This window comes from Mustelus asterias, chromosome 2 (assembly GCF_964213995.1).
Source record: "Mustelus asterias chromosome 2, sMusAst1.hap1.1, whole genome shotgun sequence".
NCBI lineage: Eukaryota > Metazoa > Chordata > Chondrichthyes > Carcharhiniformes > Triakidae > Mustelus > Mustelus asterias.
In genome coordinates, this window is record NC_135802.1 from 118788125 (window position 1) to 118815793 (window position 27669).

The 27669-nt window shown below is 42.9% G+C and overlaps 1 protein-coding gene across 3 annotated transcripts in view; it reads left to right on the top strand.

The window, feature by feature from the left end:
- The window catches only part of LOC144510730 (triple functional domain protein), a 589246-nt gene that overhangs the window by 181026 nt on the left and 380551 nt on the right, over positions 1 to 27669 (top strand). For all 3 annotated transcript variants that reach the window (XM_078240506.1, XM_078240513.1, XM_078240521.1), the window contains one exon: positions 8279 to 8353. In XM_078240506.1, the coding sequence (XP_078096632.1) occupies positions 8279 to 8353 (75 nt within the window). The remainder of the gene's footprint in view (positions 1 to 8278; positions 8354 to 27669) is intronic.

Here is a 27669-nt window from a genome sequence, read left to right on the forward strand (position 1 = left end):
AACAATGGTGATTAGTTTGCTGGCTGGAAGAGGCAGAGACAAGGTCACTGTTAAAAGGGTGCATTGAACAATAAAGAGTCATGTGATGGCCCTTATCAGCGAGATGCAGTAATAAAGAGTCATGTGATGGCCCTTATCAGCGAGATGCAGTAATTTTGTAATAGCAGTCACTTCTGAATTTTTTTATTCTTCCAATCTTATTTATCACAGCAAATCATGGATGTGTAAAAAAAAATTGAAGGTCAGTGTTGCCTTGTAAAGTGTCCGGTCGATGTTTAGCAGGTTTCGATAAAGACTGCACTTCAGTGCATTCTATGTTACAATGATAATATTGTCTCCACATTAAAAAAATGTTTTGACATGTATTGGAAGAATATCTAAAGTTATTGCTAGCTGCCTGATGTGTTAAGAACATAAGAACATAAGAAATAGGAGCAGGAGTAGGCCATCTGGCCCTTCGAGCCTGCCCCGCCATTCAACAAGATCATGGCTGATCTGAAGCAAATCAGTTCCACTTACCCGCCTGCTCCCCATATCCCCTAATTCCCTTATCGATCAGAAAACTATCTACCCGTGATTTAAACATATTCAACGAGGAAGCCTCCACCACTTCAGTGGGCAGAGAATTCCAGAGATTCACTACCCTCTGAGAGAAGAAGTTCCCCCTCAACTCTGTTCTGAACCAGCCCCCCCTTATTTTGAGGCTGTGCCCTCTCGTTCTGGTTTCCCTTCTAAGTGGAAAGAATCTCTCCACCTCTACCCTATCCAGCCCCTTCATTATCTTATATGTCTCTATAAGATCATCCCTCATCCTTCTAAACTCCAACGAGTACAGACCCAATCTGCTTAATCTCTCCTCATAAGCTACACCCCTCATCTCCGGTATCAACCTGGTGAACCTTCTCTGCACTCCCTCCAAGGCCAATATATCCTTTCGCAAATAAGGGGACCAAAACTGCACACACTACTCCAGTTGTGGCCTCACCAGTGCCTTGTACAGTTGCAGCAAGACCTCCCTGCTTTTATATTCTATCCCCCTCGCGATAAAGGCCAACATCCCATTCGCCTTCTTGATCACCTGCTGCACCTGCAGACTGAGTTCTGCAATGCAAGTGTGTCTTCTTTTGGAACATTTTGATTGGAGAATCAAGTTTCCCTAAACATTGTTGGTATCATCCTGCATCCCTTCAACTTTGTAATTTTTAAAAATACTTGTGCTTGAACTTCCATTTGATCAGGTGTAAAGCCAAAGTGGCCATTTCTTGCCGTCTGCGCAGATTTTTCTGTTTCTCTGAGTTATAATGAGGAGCCAAAAGGCTTCTCAACATTTTTATAATTTATTTTTTACAGAATGTGGGAGTCGCTGGCTGAACCAGCATCTATTGCCTTTCCCTAATTACCTTTTGAGAAGGTAGTAGCTGCCTTGAGCAGCTGCAATCCATCTAATATAGGTGTACACTCAGTGCTCTTCAGACTCTATCAAATGCAAGCAACATTATGGCTAGATAGTTCCAGAGAAATGTTTCTCAAATGTCAGCACCCTGTCTTAACATTAAGATGAAATGATTGGATTGTTGGCACATCATTCTGTAAAAGTTATTTCATTGGATTATTTGTATGGATTTTATTAACCGAGACCGTGCTAATCCAGTTTGAAGAGGTCTGGAAAGCAGTGTTGAAAGTGGTTCAAATGCTCTTCCTTACAGTTATGTAATCAAAGAAAATTCTATTTCCCACCCCATTCCCAGAAAAAAATAATTCCTTGTACAATTCATCATTTCCTAGCTGAGTAATCTCTCTCATTTAATCTACTCCCAGGGTTCTGGTTTTGGGTATGGTTCAATAAATCATTTGCTAAGGTATGTGTTGGAGTACTCACGATGAACTTGTTTTTCAGTTTTGCCACTTCCTTTGGGTAAGAACATGGTCTCTTTTCTGCTTTCCCTGGAGACATAACTGTTGTCAGGAACTTAGCAATTGAATAATTGCAGGAGCATTCCACATGCAATTTGGCTATGGCACACTGCAGCATCTCCACTTGAAGATATTTCTGACAACTATCAACAATGTTGTTCTGACAACATTGTGCCATGTTCTACTGGTCTTGTCTACATAAAATAATCCCAACATTTCTCAGAAGAGAACTTTGTTATTGGCTGATTATTGCATCTCTTGAGCTTTTCACCTCGGAGCTTCCACAGTACCCATCAGTTAGCTATTTCCCAGATTTCATTATTATACTCCTCACATTTATAAATCAGAGCTGTGGATCTTTGTCATGGGTGTGGAAGAGAATTTGATGAGGATTGCTCAAAAATGGTGAATGCGCTTTCTTCACCTCTCTGTACTCGAGAAAAGGAGTTGATGCTTTCAAGAAATAAAAGAGAAGATGGGGTAGAGAGAATTTTGTGCCTTCTGCAAGGTGGCGTGTGATATATTGGATGCTGAGGGATTATTTAAACACTTATCTGATGATATATCACCCATGTGCATGCATCCTCACTGAAGGCAGTGAGGATGGAAATTATGGTAACTTTGTTACTATTTCAGTTCTATATTTGTTGTATCATGAGAGGATATCTTACTGAATGGAAGTGAATTTCATATTTGAAAGTAAATTACTTACTGTACCATTAATTTTCAGTTGATCAAAATAATGTGGCAGGAAGACAGCACTCTGACTTAATTTAGCATTTTAAGAACTGAATCAAGCATTGTGTGTTCCCATGTGTGTTCCATTACATGAACAGGACTAAGCCTTTTGATTCCTTGAGTAGATTCTGCTATTCTATACACAAATCCATTACTTGCCTTTGATCCATATTCCTTAATACTCTTATCTAATAAAAAGTCTACGTTGTCTTGAAAATATTAATTGATATAGCAACCACAGTCTTTTGAGGTGGTAATTCACAGAAATTCACCGCCCTTTGAATGAAAAAATGCTTCCTGATTTGATTTCCAAAATGACCCAGCGCTAGTTTCAAACTCTGCCCCCTTTGTTCAGGATTCACCCATCAGAGAAATTAATTTCTCTGTATCTACCTGAGCTAATTCTTTTATTTTCATTTTGAAACCTCAATTACAGCAACTTTCGATCTTTCAAATTAAAGGGAATGCAAACAAAATTTATTCAACCTGTTTCCATAATTTAACCCTCAAAGCTCTGGTATCTTTCTGGTGGAACAAAATATTGCAACTGAGTTTGTGTATGTGCACCCTTTTGTATTCCAAAAGGCTCTTGTGTTGACTGTAATTTGAGATTTCTGTTCAAGAGCAGACATCATCACTTCATTCCAATTGTTGGTTGACTGGGCCAATAACCTATTGTCTTGTACAACAGCATTTGTGTTCATGTGCTACATTTTGCAGTCATACTTAATTATTGTAATCTGTCCTGTAGATTCTTTTAAATATCTTAACTGTCCTTAGTGCTGACTGTAGTTATTGCAATTAATAACTTTCTGTAGTCGTGCAGTATAACTGTGTTTGACTGTTTTGTGCTGAGGATGTTGGGTCAGTAATTGATAGGGCATACAGTACATGGGTGGACTAGTACAGTTATTTATGGTGCCAACTCTGTTGAGATTTAGAATCTAGTTCACATAAGTAGTCTGGTTCTAACTGGCTGTAACAGCTGTACTACATCAATAAATGGCTTGTTAAAATGTCCCTAGCATTAATATTGAAAAAATATATTTCCAGTGATTTTTTAAATTTTTAATAAAAAGTTTTTTGAAACCAATTTTTGCTCAAACCAGGCAAGGTTATTCCAGACGTTTTCAAAGGTCATTGGGGAACTGAAACATTTAATGCGTCTTCCTTGACCACTCATGGCTGAGATAGGGGAGCAGCTGATCAACTCCCAGGCCTCTGTCAATGTCACTCTGCAGACATACTAGGAGCAACACAATACTGAAAGAAAAGCAATTCCAGCATTTTATAATGGTGTCAAACCGCCTCAGCATACTTTGCACAGTGAATATTTGGAGTGCTTGAGTGTTGGTCTGTTTGATATTCATACGGCAGTGGCAACTTTCTACAAAAATTAAATTAGATATATGACCAATTAATTTGTTTCTAGTTGGGGGAAGACTATTGATGCAGATACTGGAAAAACTCCATCTTTCTCTTTGAGTAGCGCAAAGTAATTTCAAGCCAGCAAATGACACCTGACAGTGCAGCATTCTCTCAGTAATTCAGTGGAGTGTCAGTCTAGGTTATGTATTCATTCACATTGTGGTGTGGACTTGACACAATTTTCAACCCATAACTTTCTGATGCAGAGATGACAGTACTACTAAGTAAACCAGGCTAACACCAGTTCCCTGGAGATGACTAGCCTTTAAATTGTTTTAGTGTTCCGTGCTTCTGTGAAAGATGAACTGAGGTGATCTTTCTGCAGTGGAAGTAGGGAGATTTTATCATGAAGCAGATCAGAAGTTTAATGCCCAGCTCAAGATTGAATATAGAAGGCTGAGGTTGTGAACATTGTGTCAGTTGGAGATGGTGGCCCGGGGGAAGGATGTTTAGGAAATGGAGTTTATATTGGAAGCTGATGATGGTGACTTCAGTCCTCTGTGTTTAACTGGAAGAAATTGTGGCTCATCCAAGACTCATAGCATAGAACTATTGGCACAGTGGTTAGCACTGCTGCATCACAGCGTCAGGGACCTGGGTTCGATTCCGGCCTTGGGTGACTGTCTGTGTGGAATTTGCACATTCTCCTTGTGTCTGCGTGGGTTTCCTCCAGCTGCTGCAGTTTCTTCCCACAGTCCAAAGATACGCAGGTTCAGTGGATTGGCAATGCCAAATTGCCCCTTAACTGTCCAAAGATGTGAAGGTTAGGTAGTTTTGCCATGGTAAATGTGTGGGATGACGGGGAGAGGAGATGGCCTGGGTGGAATGCTCTTTCAGAGAGTCAGTGCAGACTCGATAGGCTGAATGGCCTCCTCCTGCACTGTACAGATTGGCTCTAACTGGCGGGGAACTTGGTGGAGAAATGGACATAGTCAGCAATGCACATAATCTGATGTCTGTGGATAATTGCACCAAGTACAACATATAGGTGAGGAAAAAAAAATTAATAGAGCACTTTTCATGATTATTGGAAATCTCAAAGTGCTTCACAACCAACAAAGTGCTTTGAATTGTAGTTGTTGTAATGTAGGTAGGGTCTATCAATAGGCTGAAAGCTCCGTAAGTAGCAGCAGAAACCAAAGTTGGAGATGTGGATAGTCAAATTGTTGAGTGGAACCAACTGAAGTCAGTCGCATCAAACTGGACAACAGAGGAAAGATATTGGTGGATGATGCAAAAACATAAAATGGATCACAGTTAGACCATACGACCCGTCAAGTCTGCTCTTGTAGTTCAAAAAGATCATTACTGAACATCTACATCAACTCCTTGATTCATCCACTTCCCATATACCTTGATTCTCTTAGTGCCCAAATTTGTTATCAATCTCACTGTTAATTTTTGGAATATTTGACGGTCTCGTCTGTGCATATTCCACAAACATCAAATTTGGTGTGAACCCTGTGTTTATTGATTACAAAGGAATTGATTTAAAGCGTACTGCGTTTTGGAAGACATATTGCAATATCAATTTCCTAAGAAAGAAAATTTCTTGTGGTAGTTTCCAGTTCAACCTACTTTATAATTTTTAAATTGACACATTAGACTCTCGCCTTATTCCTGCCATAATCTCATTCAAGCGTCATGTTTGCCCATTCACTTTTCCGAAGTTGTTACACACTTTCCCCCTCCCTACCTTGTTCCCTACATGCACACATCCTGAGTTTGATCCTGTGGTTCAATACCTTGATTAAAACCCATCTCTTTAATCAAGCTTTTATTGACACATCCTCTTATCACCTGTTTTGTCTCTTTTTGTCTGAGCACTTTACATTAAAAGTACATAAGTGCAAGTTGTGACAAACTATGTTCTCTGTGTCTGTTTACAGTCCCAAGTTAAATGACCTTTTTGACAAAACAAAAGCAGATGAAATGTGATCAGTTAGAAAGGTACTAAACCTCTGTGATGGGGGAAGTCGAAATACTGGTCCCTGGCTATGTTCCATGACTTGATGCATGCCTCAGAGTGCCATCACCTCTGTTAAGGAGTATAGGGATGACTTACCACTATCAAAGAAAAACGTGAGTGAATACACGTAAAGATGTTTTCAAATGGACATTAGCCACCTGAAAAAAGGGCATATTGCTTTTGAGAGTTCTGAAGAACTGAAATGTTAACTCTGTTTCACTTTCAACAGATGCTGCCAGGCTTGCTAAATATTTTCAGCATTTTCTGTTTTTATTTCAAATTCTAGCATCCGCAGTATTTTACATTTGCTTTTGAGGGGGTCACAGTGAAGATGGGAATTATGTATTTTCTCTCGGCATCATTTCCGTGTCTTGGAGAGCCATAGTATTGTCATTAGCAGGCAGATTCTTGGAATTGGGGAAAAAATAATCTAAAGCCTTTCAATTCGAATACAGTGTACAAGTTGCAGACTTGATAATTGTTTCATTCAAAGATCGAAGCATGAGACTTCTGCATAGCTTCATTAGCTAAAATCTAGGTATTAATTTCAGCTATTAATCTGGATTTCTTCTGTTAATATGGTGGAACTATTTGTGTATTTTATTAAGATTGACATAATGCTTGTCGGCACATGGTTAATGCTAACAGTGTTGCAGACGAGAGAGAGGCAAACTGAACTCCTTTATTTTTCTTAAAGCAGAGGTGTTTTAATTTTTGTGGCAGTCTGTGAGTCAATGTTAAGGTGACTCGCAGCAAACTCTCTTTCGGATTAAATCAGAAGCATGGTTTATTCATACATTCAAATTCGGAGGATGGATGTCGCAACTATGTACACACACAAACACGCAAAAAGGAAATAGGAAAGCAACGTTTTACAGCCAGGAATAACCCAAAACCAAAAAAAATGATATTTTATTTATTAGTCAGAAGTAAGGCTTACATTACACTGCAATAAATAAATGAATAACCCAACACAAAAAAAAAGAAATATATTAATTGACTTTAATGTTAAGAGTCCACAATGTCAGAGTCCAGTGAGAGTTCCTTCTAGTAGGAGTTAAAGTTCAGTTGTGCTTAGCTAGTTGAAAGCAGGAGTTACCAAATTCCTTTAAAGTTAGTGATGACGCAGCAAGATGAGGTTGGTATACAGAGACTTGGTCTGTCCCACAGGCAATGGAAGGAAGCTTCCTGAGAAGCAGGCTTCCATGAGGTTTAGACTTGAGTTAGGCTTTGTTGTCAGCCTAGAGTCCAGCCTTGGTTTTGACAGGTCAGATGTTAACAGCAGACTGTCCTGGGAGACCAGAAAATGTAACATTAAAACGTTCCAAAGGCCAAAGCAGATTAGGTCATGTGGTGTTGCCATTGATGAGTCAGTTTCAAATTAATAATCAGTTTCTGTGTCTCTGGTCAAAATCCATTGTTCACCTTAGAACAGTGGTTCCCAAAGGGTGTGGCACGTCACACTGGTGCGGCGAGAGAGGATGGCAAGTGTGGCGGGAAGATTCAAGGACAATCAAAGAAACATTTAAACATGGTTTAAACAAGCATTGTTTTATACTTTCTGGATGTCCCATGATATTATAAAGTAGTTGTGTTCTATGTTATGAATCGAGCACTGCTAGGAGTTTTTTTTTTTTGTTTTTGAATGTATTTCTTATCAATAAAAAATTCGGTGTGGCGCGAGCAAGTTTTTATTCCGAAAGTAGGGCCTAGTGAAAAAAGTTTGGGAACCACTGCCTTAGAAGATAGATGGTGGCTATAAGTGCCTCTGCAGGTATAACACGTTTTGATGGCTGATTCTCTCTTTGTTATAAGTTGAGCCTGGAGACACAGATTGTCTGCTGCTCCTTTTCATTGATTGTAATGGGTCCACGCAATGATATGTATGAGATCCACAAGGATGGGGGTTGAGCTTTGTTCTATAATTACTGTTGAAATTTTTCAGAACTGAAGCCAACTTGCAAGTCACTTGACCTGTAGCAGCCATGATTTTGGTCATTTTTAAGTCAATTTTTAAGTAAGCAGAAAGGAACGTTTAGTTTACACAGTTTGCAACCTCTTTTATGTCTTATGAACATGACAATAGCAAATATTACCAAATGGTATTGTAATGTAACATTTACAATTATATATTTGGAAAACTATAGACTTTCTAGGGATGTGTGTTGAACCCCTGAACTAAATTATTGGGAAGTAGTTTTCACTAATTTTAATCTAATTCCTTTTCAGGTTTTCGTAAAAATGATGAGATGAAGGCAATGGAAGTCCTTCCAATACTGAAGGAGAAAGTTGCATTCCTCTCAGGTAAACCAAAATGGTTTCAATTCTAAACAATATTTTTAATATTGTATTTTGTGCTGCTGTGATTGTCTTAATTTACAACTGCAGGGAGAGAAATGAAAAACATGATTAAACTGCGTAAAAAACAAATTGATTAAGTGGGGGTAACTTTTTAAAAGAAAAGTACATGCTGTGGATGAATTATTGAATGCAGACAATCTTATTGGCTCTGGAATGTGTGCCAAAACATGATAAAAATTTCCATTCTCATAGTGACCTCTAATAATGCTTGTAAATAGTAAGGTATTAGATGTGACCAGAATAGGAGGGAATGCAATAAGATCTAAATTTAATTTACAATGTAGGTATATTACAATGTATGGAACATGGTAAATCAGGTTGTTGCCCTTCAGGTGCAGATAGACACCATGGAATATAGTGATGTGGTAATAATAGAGACTTAGTTCAATAAAAAAGGCACGAAATATTCCTGCATACAGAGTGTTATGCAAATATAGGAGAAAAAAAACAAGAAGTGGCAATATTGAATAAAGAGGATATTACAGTACTGGTAAAGTAAGATATTCTCCAAGGGTCAAAGAATCTGTTTCGTTGGAACTGAGAAATATTGGAGATATCATTTGATTTGGCTTATTTTCTGGGCCGCAAGCCAGTGGGCAAGATATAGAGGTGCAAATTTGCAAGGAAATTATACAGAGTTGCTAAAGCTATAGACTGGGTTTCATGGGAGACTTCAGTGTGTATACTAGAAATTTCTAGATTGGTATAATTCTAGTCCAACAAGCAAGGAAGAATTGCTGGATCTGATTTTGAGGAAGAGATGGCTCAAGTTGGCCAAGTGTCAGTAGGGGGATATTTTGGAGACAATGGTCATAGTATCATAACATTTAGATTGGCTATGGGAAAGGACAAGAAACAATCTAGAGTGAAAAAGACTTAATTGGAGCAAAGCCAATTTCAGTGGGATGAGAACAGATCTGGCCCAAGTCAATCTGATTGATAAATTGGCAGATACCGCTGTTAGAGAACAATAGGCTGCAATAAAGAGGAGATAGTTCAGGTACAGTTGAGGTAATTTCCCAAAAGGGGGAAAGGTAGAACAAACAAAACCAAAGCTCCCCAGGTGATGGTAGAGAATAAGATGTGACAGAAAAAGAGTGCATGTGGCTAATATCAGGTTGATAATATAAGTGAGAACCAGGCTGAATATGAAATGATCAGAAAGGGCATGTAAAGGAAATAAAAGAAGCAAAGATAGAGCATGAAAAAACTCCAGCAGCTAACATAAAAGAGAGAATATGAGAAGACTCTAGTAGTTAGCACAAAAGTGAATCCAGAAATGTTCTACAGGCATATAAATAGTAAAATGGCACTAATGGAATTGCATGCAATTTGTATGAATTAAAACAAAGTGGCATTCTTGAGTTAAACATGTAAGGGGTTAGTTTTATTCCAAAATCCACCCAGGTAAAAATATTAAAAATGTTCAATTACATCCTACCACCTACTAATGCTTGCAAACTCACACTCAAATCCCAAGCATACAGAATAAAATAAAACTTTAACAGAGTTAAACTTGGCTGAGTTAAAGTACAGATTTTTTTAAAAAAGGAAAGTAAGTAAAGATTCACTGGTTGTATCCAGGAGCACTGGTTCTATAGCTGAGGCCGTTGGTTTAAAGTTGTAGCTGGTATATCCCTTTTATCCTGGTGACACTGTTGTAGAAACCCAATAGTTTTCAGTGGAGAACCTCTCACTGATGTAGGAATGTAGACACACTTTCAACTCAGCAAAATCGGGTTCTAGGCTGAGATAGAAGACTGAAGAGAGAAAGACAGCCATCCCCGCCAGAGCTAGAAGATCTCTGTCAAATCTCAAATTCAGATATCCACACAAATGGTTGTATCGCCCCATGCGAATGTGAAGGTTGAGCTGGACGAAATGTACGCCACTATGAGTAGCTTTGAGACGAGGCATCCCGAGGCCTTGTTCATCGTGGCCAGGGACTTCAATCAGGCCAAGCACAAGAGCGTGCTACCAAGTTACCACCAATACGTCTCCTGTTCCACCAGAGGCACAAACAACCTAGACCACTGCTACGCAAATATCAAACATGCCTACCGCTCTATTGCCCGCCTACACTTTGGAAAATCAGACCACAAGGCTGTGCTCTTGCTCCCAGCTTACAAGCAAAAACTGAAGCGGGAGAATCCATCAAAGAAAGTCGTGCAACGTTGGTCTGAGGAATTGGATGATCTCCTACGGGGCTGCTTGGAGTTAGTGGACTGGTCAATATTTTTAAAAAGTCTGCGACCAGCCTGAACGAGTACGCCACTCCAGTAGCTGACTTCATTAGTAAGTGTGGAGAAGACTGTGTGCCAAAGAAGCAAATCCGTGTGTTCCCCAACCGGAAACCATGGATGAACAGGGATATCCACTGCTTGCTGAAGTCCAGGTCTGAAGCGTTCAAGTCAGGCGACACTGACCTATGCAAGAAAGCCAGATATGATCTAAGGAGACCCATCAAAGATGCCAAAAGACAGTACTGGACCGAGCTAGCGTCCTAGGCTAGCCACACTGACCCCCGCTGACTATGGCAAAGTCTGTAAGACATAACAGGCTACAAGATGAAGGCATGTAAAATTCAAGGCACCCTTCCCTGCTGAGCTCAATGCATTCTATGCCCATGTTGAGCAAGAGGTCAGCGAGAGCATGTCCTCCACCCTGGAAGCCCTGGGTAAACCTGTATCTGGGGTCACCATTGCAGATGTCAGAGAAGCTTTCTTGAAGGTCAACCCACGGAAAGCGACTGGCCCGGATGGGGTACCTGGATGAGCACTCAGGTCCTGTGCGGATCAGCTGGCGGGGGTATTTGCAGACATCTTCAACCTCTCTTTACAACAATCTGAGGTCCCTATCTGCTTCAAGAAGACGATCATCATCCCGGTACCTAAGAAAAACCAAGCAGCGTGCCTTAATGACTATCGGCCAGTAGCTCTGACATCCATCATTATGAAGTGCTTCGAAAGGCTAGTCATGGCACGAATCAATTCCAGCCTCCTGGACTACCTGGATCCACTACAGTTTGCCTATCACCGCAACAGGTCCACAGCAGACACCATCTCCCTGGCCCTGCACTCAACCCTGGAACACCGAGATAACAAGGATACCTATGTCAGACTCCTATTTATTGACTACAGCTCAGCCTTCAACACCATTATTCCCACAAAATACATCTCCAAACTCCGTGGCCGGGGCCTCGGCACCTCCCTCTGCGACTGGATCCTGAACTTCCTAACTCACAGACCACAATCAGTAAGGATAGGCAACAACACCTCCTCCACGATCATCCTCAACACCGCTGCCCCACAAGATGCGTTCTCAACCCCCTACTATACTCCTTATACACCTATGAATGTGTGGCCAAATTCCCCTCCAATTCGATTTTCAAGTTTGCTGATGACACTGCCGTAGAGGGTCGGATCTCAAACAATGACTAGACAAAGTACAGGAATGAGATAGAGAATGTGGCAACAATAATCTCTCCCTCACTGTCAACAAAATGAAGGAAATTGTCATCGACTTCAGGAAGTTTAAAGGGGAACATGCCCCTGTCTACATCAACGGGGGCGAAGTAGAAAGGGTCGAGAGCTTCACGTTTTTAGGTGACTAGATCACCAACAACCTGTCCTAGTCCCCCCATGCTGACACAATATTTAAGAAAGCCCACCAACACCTCTACTTTCTCAGAAGACTTTTACAGATGCACCATAGAAAGCATTCTTTCCAGTTGTATCACAGCTTGGTATGGCTCCTGCTCTGTCCAAGACTGCAGGAACTACAAAATGTCGTACATGTAGCCCAATCCATCACGCAAACCAGCCTCCCATTCATTGACTCTGTCTACACTTCCCGCTGCCTTGGCAAAGCAGCCAGCATAATTGAGGACCCCACGCACCCTGGACATTCTCTGTTCCACCTCCTTCCGTCAGGAAAAAGATACAAAAGCCTGAGGTCACATACCAACCGACTCAAGAACAGCTTCTTCCCTGCTGCTGTCAGACTTTTGAATGGACTTACCTTGCATTAAGTTGATCTTTCTCTACACCCTAGCTATGACTGTAACACTACATTCTGCACTCTTGTGTTTCCTTCTCTATGAACGGTATACTTTGTATAGCGCACAAGAAACAATACTTTTCACTGTATGCTAATAGATATGACAATAAATCAAATATCACATGACCCCTCTCCATGTTGGTTCCATATACTAAAAGGAGGTTGATCAGCTCATGTCTTGCAAAGTTCCTTTTAGCCATTGTGAAAGCCGAGCCCATTGATCTTTCATGTTCCAGCAATTAACTCCTGAATGGTTCATACTTCCATTTGGATGAAACGGGAAGGAATCTTTTCACACTTCTGGGGAGGTCGTTGTCTTTTGGGACATTCCGTCTTATTGAAATGGATTGTGGTTACGCAGCTGCAAAAAGGCAACTATTTTATGTCAGCATCTTGCATTTTAGTGAAATGTCGCTTTTTTTTAAAATGAAGTTTAATATGTGGAAACAGTCAATGAGCTATCAAATTAATTTCACATTGTCTTCCTTACATCACAAAGATATGCCACATTTCCAAATTCACTGTAAAGAAAGAGGTAGTTGAGATACTGGATGAACTAAAAATTGATTAAGAACAGGCATTAGGAAGGCTCGCTGGACTTAAAGTTGATAAGTCTGCAGGACCAAATCTGATGAAAGAACGTTTGCAGCACAGAATGTTATTCTACAAGGATCAAGTATAGAATCTGTTTTGTTGGAACTAAGAAACATTGGAGATATCATTTGACTACTGCATTTATTCTCTATTGTTACACTGTGCATCATGTCCACACCAGCTCTTTGCAAGAGCAACTTTTCTAGTCCCAATCTCTCATCTTTCCTATGTAGTCCTGCAAATGTTTACTCTTCAGATAATTATTCAGTTCTCTTTTGAAGACCTCAATTGAATCTGCCTCCACCACATTCTCAGACTGTCTATCCAGGTCTTGATCACTGTAAAGGGTTTTCCCTCATATCCCTTTTGCCTGTTTTCTCAATCATCTGAAATCAATACTGTATAGTGGGAGTACAGCAAAGGTTTACCAGGCTGATGCTTGGGTGGCAGGTCTGTCGTATAAGGAGAGACTAAGTTGGTTAGGATTATATTCATTGGAGTTTACAAGAGTGTAAGGGGCTCTTATAGAAACATATAAAATTCTAACAGGATCAGCCATGATAGATTCAGAAAGAATGTTCCCGGTGGTGGGGGAAGTCCAGAACTAAGGGTCAGTTTGGAGATGAGGGGTAAATCGTTTAGGACTGAGCTGGGGGGGGGGGGGGGGGCGGAAGAAAGGATCAGGATATTGAATTTGATGATAAGCCATGATCAAAATGAATGCTAGAGCAGGCTTGAAGGGCCGAATGACGTACTCCTGCATCTAGTTTCTGTGTTTCTATAATACTGGGGGAAATCATAAGAATGAGAAGCAGGAGTAGGCCATCTGGCCCCTCAAGCCTGCAGCGCCATTCAATAAGATCATGGCTGATCTTTTTGTGGACCCACTCCACTTACCTGGCCACTCAGCATAACTCAGTCTTAAATCTGCTCAACAAGTATAGTGACAGTCTACTCAGTTTCTCCTCATAAGCCAATCCTCTCAACTCTGGAATCAACCCAGTGAATCTCCTCTGCACCTCCTCCAGTGGCAGTACGTCCTTTCTCCAGTAAGGAGACCAAAACTGTACACAGTACTCCAGATGTGGCCTCACCAGCACCTTATACAGCCTCAACATAACCTCCCTGTTTTTAAACCCCATCCCTCTAGCAATGAAGGACAAAATCCCTTCTTAATTATCTGCTGCACCTGCAAACCAACTTTTTGTGACTCATGCACAAGGACACCCATGTCCTTCTGCACAGCAGCATTCTGCAATTTTTTACCATTTAAATAATAGACCATTTTGTTACAGTTATTCCTACCAAAATGGATGACCTCACATTTTCCAGCATTATACTCCATCTGCAAGACCCTTGTCCACTCACTCAAACTATCTATATCCCTTCACAGACTTTGTGTCCTGTGCACACTTTGCTCTACCACTCATCTTAGTGTCATCTGTGAACTTTGACACACTACACTTGATCCCCAACTCCAAATCATCTATGTAAATTGTAAACAATTGCGGTCCCAACACTGATCCCTGAGGCACACCACTAGCCACTGATCGCCACCCAGAAAAACACCCATTTATCCCCACTCTGTTAATAAACCAATCCTTTATCCATGCTAATACATTACCTGTAACACCGTGGACATTTATCTTATGCAGCATCCTTTTGTATGACACCTTGTCGAATGTCTTCGGGAAATCCAGATACACCACGTCCCTGTTGTGCACTGCGCTCGTAATGACCTCAAATAATTCCAGTAAATTAGTTAACATGACCTGCCTTTCATGAACTCATGCTGCATCTGCCCAATAGAATAATGTCTATCCAGATATCACGCTATTTCTTTCTTGATGATAGATTCAAGCATTTTCTCCATTACAGAAGTTAAGCTAAGTGGCCTGTAGCTACCTGTCTTTTGTCAACCTTTTTTAAACAGTGGCGTCACATTTACTGGCATCACATTTGCTGTTTTCCAATATGTTGGAACTGCCCCAGAGTCCAGCAAATTTTGGTAAATTACCACGAGTGCATTTGCTATTTCCCCCTCCATCTCTCTTAGTGCCCTGGGATGCATTCCATCAGGGCCAGGAGACTTGTCTACCTTTAGCCCCGTTAGCTTGTCCAACACTACCTCTTCAGTGATAATAGTTCCTAGTTCCTCACCTGTCATAGCCTCCTTGTCATCAATTTTTGGCATGTTATTTGTGTCTTCCACTGTGAAGACCGACACAAAGTTCAGTGTTTGTTCAATGCCTCGGCCATTTCCTCATTTCATCCTCTAAAGGACCAACATTTATCTTAGCCACTCTTTTTCATTGTATATATTTGTAGAAACTTTTGTTTTTATATTCTGAGCTAGTTTACTCTCATAATCTATCTTACTTTTCTTTATAGCTTTTCTTGTGGCTTTCTGTTGACCTTTAAAGATTTCCCAATCCTCTAGTATCCCACTAATCTTTGCCACTTTATATATATTATCTTTCAATTTGATACCCTCCTTTATTTCCTTAGATATCGTTGGCTGGTTATCCCTTTTTCCGCAGTCCTTCCTTTTCACTAGTATATACTTTTGCTGAGCACTGTGGAAAATTGCTTTGAAAGTCCTCAACTGTTCCTCAATTGTGCCACCATAAAGTTTCTGCTCCCGGTCTACCTTAGCCAACTCCTCCCTCATCGCATTGTAGTCTCCTTTGTTTTAGCACAAGACACACTGGTATTGGATTGTGCATTCTCACCCTCCATCTGTATTTTAAATTCAACCATACTATGATCGCTCCTTCTGAGAGGATCCCTAACTATGAGATCATTAATTATTCCTGTCTTATTACACAGGATGTGGAGATGCCGACGTTGGACTGGGGTGAACACGGTAAGAAGTCTCACAACACCAGGTTAAAGTCCAACAGGTTTATTTGGTAGCAAATACCATAAGCTTTCGGAGCACTGCTCCTTCGTCAGATGGAGTGGAAATGTGCTCTCAAACAGTGCAAACAGACAAAATCAAGTTGCAGAATACTGATTAGAATGCGCATCCTACAGCCAGCCAGGTCTTAAAGATACAGACAATGTGGGTGGAGGGAACATTAAATACAGGTTAAAGAAATGTGTATTGTCTCCAGACAGAACAGCTAGTGAGATTCTACAAGCCCAGGAGGCAAGCTGTGGGGGTTACTGATAATGTGACATAAATCCAACATCCCGGTTTAGGCCGTCCTCATGTGTGCGGAACTTGGCTATCAGTTTCTGCTCAGCGACTCTGCGCTGTCATGTGTCGTGAAGGTCGCCTTGGAGAACGCTTACCTGAAGATCCAAGGCTGAATGCCCGTGACTGCTGAAGTGCTCCCCCATGGGAAGAGAACAGTCTTGCCTGGTGATTGTCGAGCGGTGTTCATTCATCCGTTGTCGTAGTGTCTGCATGGTTTCCCCAATGTACCATGCCTCGGGACATCCTTTCCTGCAGCGTATCAGGTAGACAATGTTGGCCGAGTTGCAAGAGTAGGTACTGTGTACCTGGTAGATGGTGTTCTCACGTGAGATGATGGCATCCGTGTCGATGATCCGGCACGTCTTGCAGAGGTTGCTGTGGCAGGGTTGTGTGGTGTCGTGGTCACTGTTCCCCTGAAGGCTGGGTAGTTTGCTGCAGACAATGGTCTGTTTGAGTTTGCGTGGTTGTTTGAAGGCAAGAAGTGCGGGTGTGGGGATGGCCTTGGCGAGATGTTTGTCTTCATCAATGACATGTTGAAGGCTCCGGAGGAGATGCCGTAGCTTCTCCGCTCCGGGGAAGTACTGGACGACGAAGGGTACTCTGTCCACCGTGTCCCGTGTTTGTCTTCTGAGGAGGTGGGTGCGGTTTTTTGCTGTGGCGCGTCGGAACTGTTGATCGATGAGTCGAGCGCCATATCCTGTTCTTATGAGGGCATCGTTCAGTGTCTGGAGGTGTCTGTTGCGATCCTCCTCATCTCAGCAGATCCTGTGTATTCGGAGGGCTTGTCCGTAGGGGATGGCTTCTTTAACGTGTTTAGGGTGGAAGCTGGAGAAGTGGAGCATCAAGAGGTTATCCGTGGGCTTGCAGTACAGTGAGGTGCTGAGGTAACCGTCCTTAATGGAGATGCGTGTGTCCAAGCATGCAACCGATTCCGGAGAGTAGTCCATGGTGAGTCTGATGGTGGGATGGAACTTGTTGACGTCATCATATAGTTGTTTCAGTGATTGCTCACCATGACTCCAAAGGAAGAAAATGTCATCGATATATCTAGTGTATAGCATCGGTTGAAGGTCCTGTGCGGTGAAGAAGTCTTGTTCGAACCTGTGCATGAAGATGTTGGCATATTGAGGTGCGAATTTGGTCCCCATGGCTGTTCCGTGTGTCTGGATGAAGAACTGGTTGTTGAAGGTGAAGACATTGTGGTCCAGGATGAAGCGGATGAGTTGTAAAATTGCATCTGGAAACTGGCAGTTGACGGCATTGAGTACTGAGGCCGTTGCAGCAATGCCATCATCGTGGGGGATGCTGGTGTAGAGTGCCGAGACATCCATTGTGATGAGGAGTGCTCCTGGCTCATCTGCTCCATGTGTGCTGAGTTTCTGTAGGAAGTCTGTAGTGTCGCGACAAAAGCTGGTGGTTCTTTGTACAACGGGTTTCAAGATGCTCTCGACATAGCCGGAGAGGTTCTCGCACAGGGTTCCATTGCCTGAAATGATGGGATGGCCGGGTGTGTTTGCCTTGTGTATCTTTGGGAGGCAGTAGAGATCTCCAACGCGTGGAGTACGTGGGATGAGAGCACGGAGGGTGTTTTGAAGGTCCGGATCAAAGGTTTTGATCAGAGTGTTGAGTTGACGGGTGTGTTCTTTGGTCGGATCTGTGGGTAACTGTCTGTAGTGTTCCTCGTTGTTCAGTTGTCGGTACACTTCTTTGCAGTAATCCGTTCTGTTCAGTATGACAATGGCCCCTCCTTTTTGTCTGCTGGTTTGATGACAATGTTGCGGTTGGTCTTGAGAGCGTGGATGGCGTTGCGTTGTGCTTGGGTGATGTTCGGGGCTGTCTTGTGAGTGCGGCTGATATTTTCTTCCTTTGGAGTCATGGTGAGCAATCACTGAAAAAACTATATGATGACATCAACAAGTTCCATCCCACCATCAGACTCACCATGGACTACTCTCCGGAATCAGTTGCGTTCTTGGACACACACATCTCCATTAAAGACGGCCACCTCAGCACTTCACTGTACTGCAAGCCCACGGATAACCTCACGATGTTCCACTTCTCCAGCTTCTACCCTAAACACGTTAAAGAAGCCATCCCCTACGGGCAAGCCCTCCGAATACACAGGATCTGCTGAGATGAGGAGGATCGCAACAGACACCTCCAGACGCTGAAAGATGCCCTCATAAGAACAGGATATGGCACTCGACTCATCGATCAATAGTTCCGACGCGCCACAGCGAAAAACCGCACCGACCTCCTCAGAAGACAAACACGGGACACGGTGGACAGAGTACCCTTCATCGTCCAGTACTTCCCCTGAGCGGAGAAGCTACGGCATCTCCTCCGGAGCCTTCAACATGTCATTGATGAAGACGAACATCTCGCCAAGGCCATCCCCACACCTGCACTTCTTGCCTTCAAACAACCACGCAACCTCAAACAGACCATTGTCCGCAGCAAACTACCCAGCCTTCAGGAGAACAGTGACCACGACACCACACAACCCTGCCACAGCAACCTCTGCAAGACGTGCCGGATCATCGACACAGATGCCATCATCTCACGTGAGAACACCATCTAGGTACACGGTACCTACTCTTGCAACTCGGCCAACATTGTCTACCTGATACGCTGCAGGAAAGGATGTCCCGAGGCATGGTACATTGGGGAAACCATGCAGACACTACGACAACGGATGAATGAACACCGCTCGACAATCACCAGGCAAGACTGTTCTCTTCCCATGGGGGAGCACTTCAGCAGTCACGGGCATTCAGCCTTGGATCTTCAGGTAAGCGTTCTCCAAGGCGACCTTCACGACACATGACAGCGCAGAGTCGCTGAGCAGAAACTGATAGCCAAGTTCCGCACACATGAGGACGGCCTAAACCGGGATGTTGGATTTATGTCACATTATCAGTAACCCCCACAGCTTGCCTCCTGGGCTTGTAGAATCTCACTAGCTGTTCTGTCTGGAGACAATACACATTTCTTTAACCTGTGTTTAATGTTCCCTCCACCCACATTGTCTGTACCTTTAAGACCTGGCTGGCTATAGGATTCACATTCTAATCAGTATTCTGCAACTTGATTTTGTCTGTTTGCACTATTTGAGAGCACATTTCCACTCCATCTGACGAAGGAGCAGTGCTCCGAAAGCTTATGGTATTTGCTACCAAATAAACCTGTTGGACTTTAACCTGGTGTTGTGAGACTTCTTACCGTTATTACACAGGACCAGATCTAGGATAGCTTGCCGCCTCGTAGGTTCCATTACATACTGTTCGAGGAAACTATCACGGTTACATCTATGAACTCCTCCTCAAGGCTGCCTTAACTGACCTGGTTTGACCAATCAACATGTAGATTAAAATGCTCCATGATTATTACATACCATTTTTATATGTATCAGTTTCTTTGTTTATTGCCCGCCCCACTGTGATATTATTTGGTGGTCTATAGACTACTCTTATCAGTGACGTTTTCTCACTATTTCTAATTTCCACCCAAAAGGATTCAACCTTTTTCTCCATAGAACCTGTATTATCTCTCACTGCTGCCCTGATGTCATCCTAAAATATCAAAGCTACACCACCTCCCTTACTTTCCTTTCTGTCCTTCCAAATAGTCTGGTACTCCTGCATATTTTTCCAGTTGTGACCACCCTGCAACCATGTCTCCATAATGACCGCTAAATCATACTCATTTGTTATGGTTTGTGCCATCAACTCATTTACCTTGTTTCGAATGCTACGAGCATTTCGATAAAGTGCTCTTGTGTTAGTTTTTATACCTTCTTTTGAATACTAACATCTCTATTAATAACATCTCTTGAGTTCTCCTTCCATTTAACTTTTTTCATTATTTTCCATGTCGTTGAACTCTCCTCCCCATATGCTAACCTGCTGTTTTGCTTCCCATTTTCCATTATGCTTCCCGTAGTTATAACCCCACCCCCCACCACCACCCCCCCACCTGCACTCGCTAGTTTAAAGTCCTTGTGATTTTCACAGTAGTTTCATTGCAATGTTAATGTAGACACTATTTATCCTTTCCGTCAGAACACTGGTCCCAGATAGGTTCAGGTGAAGACCGTCCCAATGGTCCTGTTCCAATACTGATGCCAATGCCCTATGAAATGGAACCCCTCTTTGCCACAGCATTCTTTTAGCCACGTGTTTACTTCCCCAATTTTCTCGTCCCTATGCCAATTCGCACGTGGCTTGGGTAGTAATCCAGAGATCAAAAGTCTTGAGGACCTGTTCTTTAATTTAGTTCCTCATAAACCCCAAACAAATCCTCTTTCGTAGTCTTGCCTATGTTGTTTGTCCACAATAACTGGATCCTCCCCCTCCCACTCCAATATCCTTTCAAGCCGGTCAGAGATGTCCTTCACCCTGGCACCGGGCAGGCAACATACCATGCAGGACTCTCGATCCTGCTTACAAAGGATGCTATCAATTTCCCTAACTATAAAATCTCCTACTTGTCTTTTTGCTTCCCCCTCTTGAATGGCTTCCTGTACCACGGTGCAGTGGCCGGCTACCTCATCCTCCTGACAGCCCTTTTCCTCATCCACACAGGGAGCAAGTACCTCACACCTGTTGGACAAGGTCAAGAGGGGGATGGGAACCTGAATTGTAGCTCCAGTGTACAGGAGGTTGAGCGTAGTGAGGTCATGAATAAGGTTTCAAGGTCGCAGGAGTGTACCGGCAGGCAGGAAGGTGGTTTGAAGTGTGTCTACTTCAACACCAGGAGTATCCTAAATAAGGTGGGTGAACTTGCAGCATGGGTTGGTACCTGGGACTTCGATGTTGCGGCCATTTCGGAGACATGGATTAGAGCAGGGACAGGAAAGGAATGGTTGTTGCAAGCTCCGGGGTTTAGATGTTTCAGCAAGATCAGGGAAGGTGGTAAAAGAGGGGGAGATGTGGCATTGTTAGTCAAGGACAGTATTACGTTGGCAGAAAGGACGTTTGATGAGGACCCATCTACTGAGGTAGTATGGGCTGAGGTTAGAAACAGGAAAGGAGAGGTCACCCTGTTGGGAGTTTTCTATAGGTCTCCGAAAAGTTCCAGAGGTGTAGAGGAAAGGATTGCAAAGATGATTCTGGATAGGAGCGAAAGTAACAGGGTAGTTGTTATGGGGGACTTTAACTTGACAAATATTGACTGGAAACGCTATAGTTCGAGTACCTTAGAGGGGTCAGTTTTTGTCCAATGTGTGCAGGAGGGTTTCCTGATACAGTATGTAAATAGACCAACAAGAGGCGAGGCCACATTGGATTTGGTACTGGGTAATGAACCAGGCCAGGTGTTAGATTTGGAGGTAGGTGAGCACTTTGGTGATAGTGACCACAATTCGGTTACATTTACTTTAGCGATGGAAAAAGATAGGTATATACCGCAGGGCAAGAGTTATAGCTGGGGGAAAGGAAATTATGATGCGATTCGGCGAGATTTAGGATGCATAGGTTGGGGAAGGAAACTGCAGGGGATGGACACAATTGTAATGTGGAGCTTGTTCAAGGAACAGCTCCTGTGTGTCCTTGATAAGTATGTACCTGTCAGGCAAGGAGGAAGTGGTCGAGCGAGGGAACCGTGGTTTACTAAAGAAGTTGAATCTCTTGTGAAGAGGAAGAAGGAGACTTATGTAAAGATGAGACGTGAAGGCTCAGTTAGGGCGCTTGAGAATTACAAGTTAGCCAGGAAGGACCTAAAGAGAGAACTAAGAGGAGCCAGGAGGAGACATGAGAAGTCTTTGGCAGGTAGGATCAAGGAAAACCCTAAAGCTTTCTATAGGTATGTCAGGAATAAAAGAATGACGAGGGTAAGATTAGGGCCAGTCAAGGACAGTAGTGGGAAGTTGTGCGTGGAGTCCGAAGAGATAGGAGAGGCGCTAAATGAATATTTTTCGTCAGTATTCACACAGGAAAAAGACAATGTTGTCGAGGAGAATATTGAGATACAGCCTATTGGACTAGACGGGATTGAGGTTCATAAGGAGGAGGTGTTAGCAATTCTGGAAAGTGTGAAAATAGATGAGTCCCCTGGGCCGGATGGGATTTATCCGAGGATTCTTTGGGAGGCTAGGGAGGAGGTTGCAGAGCCTTTGGCTTTGATCTTTGTCATCATTGTCTACAGGAATAGTGCCAGAAGATTGGAGGATAGCAAATGTTGTCCCCTTGTATAGAACATAGAACAGTACAGCACAGTACAGGCCCTTCGGCCCTCGATGTTGTGCTGAGCTTTGTCCGAAACCAAGATCAACCTATCTCACTCCGTACCATTCTGGTGTGCTCCATGTGCCTATCCAACAACTGCTTGAAAGTTCCTAAAGTGTCCAACTCCACTATCACAGCAGGCAGTCCATTCCACACCCCAACCACTCTGAGTAAAGAACCTATCTCGGACATCCCTCCTATATCTTCCACCATGAACCTTATAGTTATGCCCTTGTTCAAGAAGGGGAGTAGAGACAATTATAGACCAGTGAGCCTTACTTCTGTTGTGGGCAAAGTTTTGGAAAGGATTATAAGAGATAGGATTTATAATCATCTAGAAAGGAATAATTTGATTAGGGATAGTCAACACGGCTTTGTGAAGAGTAGGTCGTGCCTCACAAACCTTATTAAGTTCTTTGAGAAGGTGACCAAAGAGGTGGATGAGGGTAAAGCAGTTGATGTGGTGTATATGGATTTCAGTAAAGCGTTTGATAAGGTTCCCCATGGTAAGCTATTGCAGAAAATACGGACGCATGGGATTGAGGGTGATTTTGCAGTTTGGATCAAAAATTGGCTAGCTGTAAGAAGACAGAGGGTGCTGGTTGATGGGAAATGTTCATCCTGGAGTTCAGTTACTAGTGGTGTACCGCAAGGATCTGTTTTGGGGCCACTGCTGTTTGTCATTTTTATAAATGACCTGGATGAGGGCGTAGAAGGATGACACTAAAGTCAGTGGAGTTGTGGACAGTGTGGAAGGATGTTGCAGGTTACAGAGGGACATAGATAAGCTGCAGAGCTGGGCTGAGAGGTGGCAAATGGAGTTTAATGCGGAAAAGTGTGAGGTTATTCACTTTGGAAGAAGTAACAGGAATACAGGGTACTGGGCTAATGGTAAGATACTTGGTAGTGTGGATGAGCAGAGAGATCTTGGTGTCCATGTGCAGAGATCCCTGAAAGTTGGCACCCAGGTTGATAGGGTTGTTAAGAAGGCGTACGGTGTGTTAGCTTTTATTGGTAGAGGGATTGAGTTTCGGAGCCATGAGGTCATGTTGCAGCTGTACAAAACTCTGGTGCGGCCGCACTTGGAGTATTGCATACAGTTCTGGTCGTGGCATTATAGGAAGGATGTGGAAGCATTGGAAAGGGTGTAGAGGAGATTTACCAGGATGTTGCCTGGTATGGTGGGAAGGTTTTATGAGGAAAGGCTGAGGGACTTGAGGCTGTTTTCACTAGAGAGAAGAAGATTAAGAGGTGACTTAATAGAGGCATACAAGATGACTAGAGGATTAGATAGGATGGACAGTGAGAGCCTTTTTCCTCAGATGGTGATGGCTAGCACGAGGGGACATAGCTTTAAATTGAGGGGGGATAGATATAGGACAGATGTCAGAGGTAGGTTCTTTACTCAGAGAGTAGTAAGGGCGTGGAATGCCCTGCCTGCAACAGTAGTGGACTCGCCAACATTAAGGGCATTTAAATGGTCATTGGATAAACATATGGATGATATTGGAATAGTGTCGGCTAGATGGGCTTGAGATTGGTTTCACAGGTCGGCGCAACATCGCGGGCCGAAGGGCCTGTACTGCGCTGTTATGTTCTATAAGAGCTGAGGCTCCTCTGATCCTGAATTCAGGATCCCTCTAGCTGCCTCACTTGCAATCACACCCTGCTGTCCCTGACCACTGACCGAATTTGAGGTAATCTACCGGGTGTGACCGCCTCCTGAAACAAAGCGTGCAGGTGACTCTCCCCCACCTGGATGTGCCACACTGTCTGAAGCTCAGACTCCAGCTCATCAATCCTGAGCTGAACAGCCAACAATTGCTACAGATGTGGTCACTGCAGCTTGCAATGGGATTTGCCAGCTCCCACATCATACAGCTACAGCACATCACCTGCCCAGCCATCTCTACTTAGTTAATTAATTTATTAGTTTTGAGTGGCCTTTTTTCAAATTTAATACCGATTACCTGCCAGCCAATCAGATCACAGCTTCCCTGTGATGTCACTTTTTCAGGTTCTGTTTAGCTGCAGTGTAGACGCTGTGCTGATGCTCCACCCTTCGGCTGCTCACTGCTGACTAGGCTGCAAATCCCCGAGGAAAGTTAGTTTTTATGCTCACTCTGTGTAATCTTCTAATCCACCTGAGATACAAGTCTGGTGCTAGAGGGCTAGAGAGCTGCAAATGTGTTCAAAAGCTGCAACTTGTTCAAAACAAATTATAAGGATACACTCAGTAACTACAGGCCAGACAGTTCAACACAGTGATAGGCAACCAAGATGGAAATCAGGCGTGTTCACTAACCCCATGAATCAGATTAAATACATTTAATAAATGCCGAATATTTCAGAGTTAGCAAAAATTCTCATTTATGTATTAATAGAACTGTAATCAACTTTTAAGTATAAAAAACAAAAGAAACATTTACACTTTGGATGCAGAGGGAGAGCACAACTCTCTTTGTTAATATTGTGTGCGATCAGCATGCATCTCATTCCATTCACTCTTGTTATATGTGTATATCACTTCAGTTATCTGAGAGGAAATAAACTACGCAGATGGAAATCCAAAGAATGTGGCAACCCTATGTCTTGGCAGTTGTCAACAAAAAGCCTTGTGGGCTGCACTCAGAACCCGGATGAGCCGCATGTGGCCCACCAATGGTTTAACATGAGTGGTGAGGCAGGCTTTCAGAAACAATAATCCAGGACAGAATGATAAGTCACTTGGACAAATGTGGCTTAATTAAGGAAAACCAGCATGGATTTGTTCAAGGCAAATCCTCTTGAGCTAACTTGATCGAGCTTTTTGATGAGGCAACAGACAGGGTTGATGAGGATAAAGAGGTTGATGTGTCCATGAACTTCCAAAGGTGTTTGATTAAATGCCACGAAACAGATTTGTCAGCCAAGTTAAAAACCATATAATAAAAAGGACAGTGAGCAGTGTGGCCATAAAGTTGGCCCAGGACAGAAAAGAGAGAATGAATGGCAAATGGTTGTTTTTCAGATGAGGGAAACGTAGATAGTGGAGTTCTTCAGTGATCAGTCTTCTGATACTGCATTTCTTGATCAATATTCATGATCCAGACTTGGTTGTGGAGGGCACAGTTTCAAAATTTGTACATGGAGGGAGAGGGCGATTATGTGATGACAGCGCAGGAGAGGCTGTGTTTTCACGTACTCGGGCATTACTCATTTTTAATCCATTGTTTTAATCTTGATGCATGACTCATTATTATTTGATGCAGATGTGTATAATCTGTGCTATGTACCTGGAAGATCCTGGCTAAATTTTGTCAAGAAAATCCTCGTTTGATTGAGGTAGTCGGAGACAGCCAGGATGGGGCCCAGGTCGCAGTGGCAGTTTTGCTGGTGAGCAGGCCACCACTTTGATGGTACTATAGGCATCAAGATGATGGCTGCCATTGTGAGTGAAGTTGTGGACGGCAGTCTTGGCTCCCTGGCACAGACTGTTGGTACTCACGTTGGACTGCCGATATCAGAGAGAATGGATGAAGTAGAGAAGAGAATCCTGTCAGTCGAGAGAGCAGTTTCCTCAGTGGGGGCTCACCTTCAGTCCTGAGAAATCCTGCTGCATGGTATGTTGAACATCCTGGTTGATTTGGAGAGATGGGGCTGGAGAAAGAGCATCCCTGCTCCTGGTGTCCCGCAGGGAGCTGAGGATGAATTTCCAGTAGAATTTGAGGACTAGCTGTCATGCTTTCACAATCTTAATTTGAAAACTGGATGGTTTGAGTTTAATGGAGCACATTGTATCCATTCTTCGAGGCATGGGATCAGTTGAAGACGCTGACCTCTCGTCTTATGTTGTCTTATCCCTTGATGTTCACCAAGAAGGGCTGAAGGCAGGCAGACGCATGGGTCTTCGCCACCCACTAGGGCCTAGGCTTCTCCATACCAGGGCTTGGGGATGATGACATGGCGGAGGCTTTGGTGAAACTTTGGATGGATCCTGGATGTTGCTCGATGATGGTGTCATGGCTTTGGCCGTTTCAAGTTCCGTGGATGGTTATATTATCCTGCAGTTCATCATTAATCCTGAACTTTGTTCCCTTGTGATTATACTCCAGATTTTGTGATATTGTTTTTTTATCCTGACAAGGGTGTATGATATATGAGCGCAGAGGCATTTGTCGCCTGTTACACTGTGAAAATCAGGATTTGTTAATCCTGGACTGTATCCTCTGTATTTACATCTTTATGTTGATCTTGTACAGTGTGCTATTTTGTATTGATGGAGGCAATACCATAACTGACTGAGGCGAATTTCGCTGATTAACCTGTTTAGAGATGTAATCTGCAGCTCTTCGTTAATCCTTGAATGTTGCCCCTATAATTTCATCTCTTAATTGATCCTGTTACTTGATTTATCACGTGGAAAGGGGCAATCCTGTGAGTGAGCATGGTAGTGAATTTTCACTTGATATTCTGTTATCTTGATGTCCTGATGAATCCAAGGACATCCATTTATCCTTATCCCCTCCGGTCATCTCTTAATTGATCCTGCTACGTGATTTACCACATTGATAGGAGCAATCCTGTGAGTGGGCATAGTAGCGAATTTTCACTTATCGCTTTATCCTGATATCTTGGTGAATCCAGAGACATTCATTTATCCTTCGTGGGATGTACTTCTCGTTTCTTAGGAGTGTATTGTGTAGGTTACATGGTACTAGAGCTGTGAATTTGTTGTCTGTCGCCTTGTTTTATAATCCTGGCACATATAGTGGTGAACTGTTTCACCTGATATGCCATATTACAATTGTTGTTGAAGTGAGACGCGCCATTGCAGGGAGCTGGGCAAATGGTTTAATATGGAGGTAGTAGATAGGGCCCTACAGTGGGTGAGGAGAACTCCAGGATTCATGCTCGTCTTTTATTTCCGTATTTAAGTTATTTTAGGGTTATAGAATCTCTGCTTAACTCCTGTTGTGTATGATATATGAGCGCAGAGGCATTTGTCGCCGGTTACACTGTGAAAATCAGGATTTGTTAATCCTGGACTATATCCCCTGTATTTATATCTATATCCTGGGAAAATACATTGTATTGTTGGTAGTTGGGGATGGGGAAAACATCCTTTGGTGCACGCCCAAGTGTTTAACTACCATTTTATTTGTGCTAATATCCTGTATTTTATATGATTGAATAAGCAG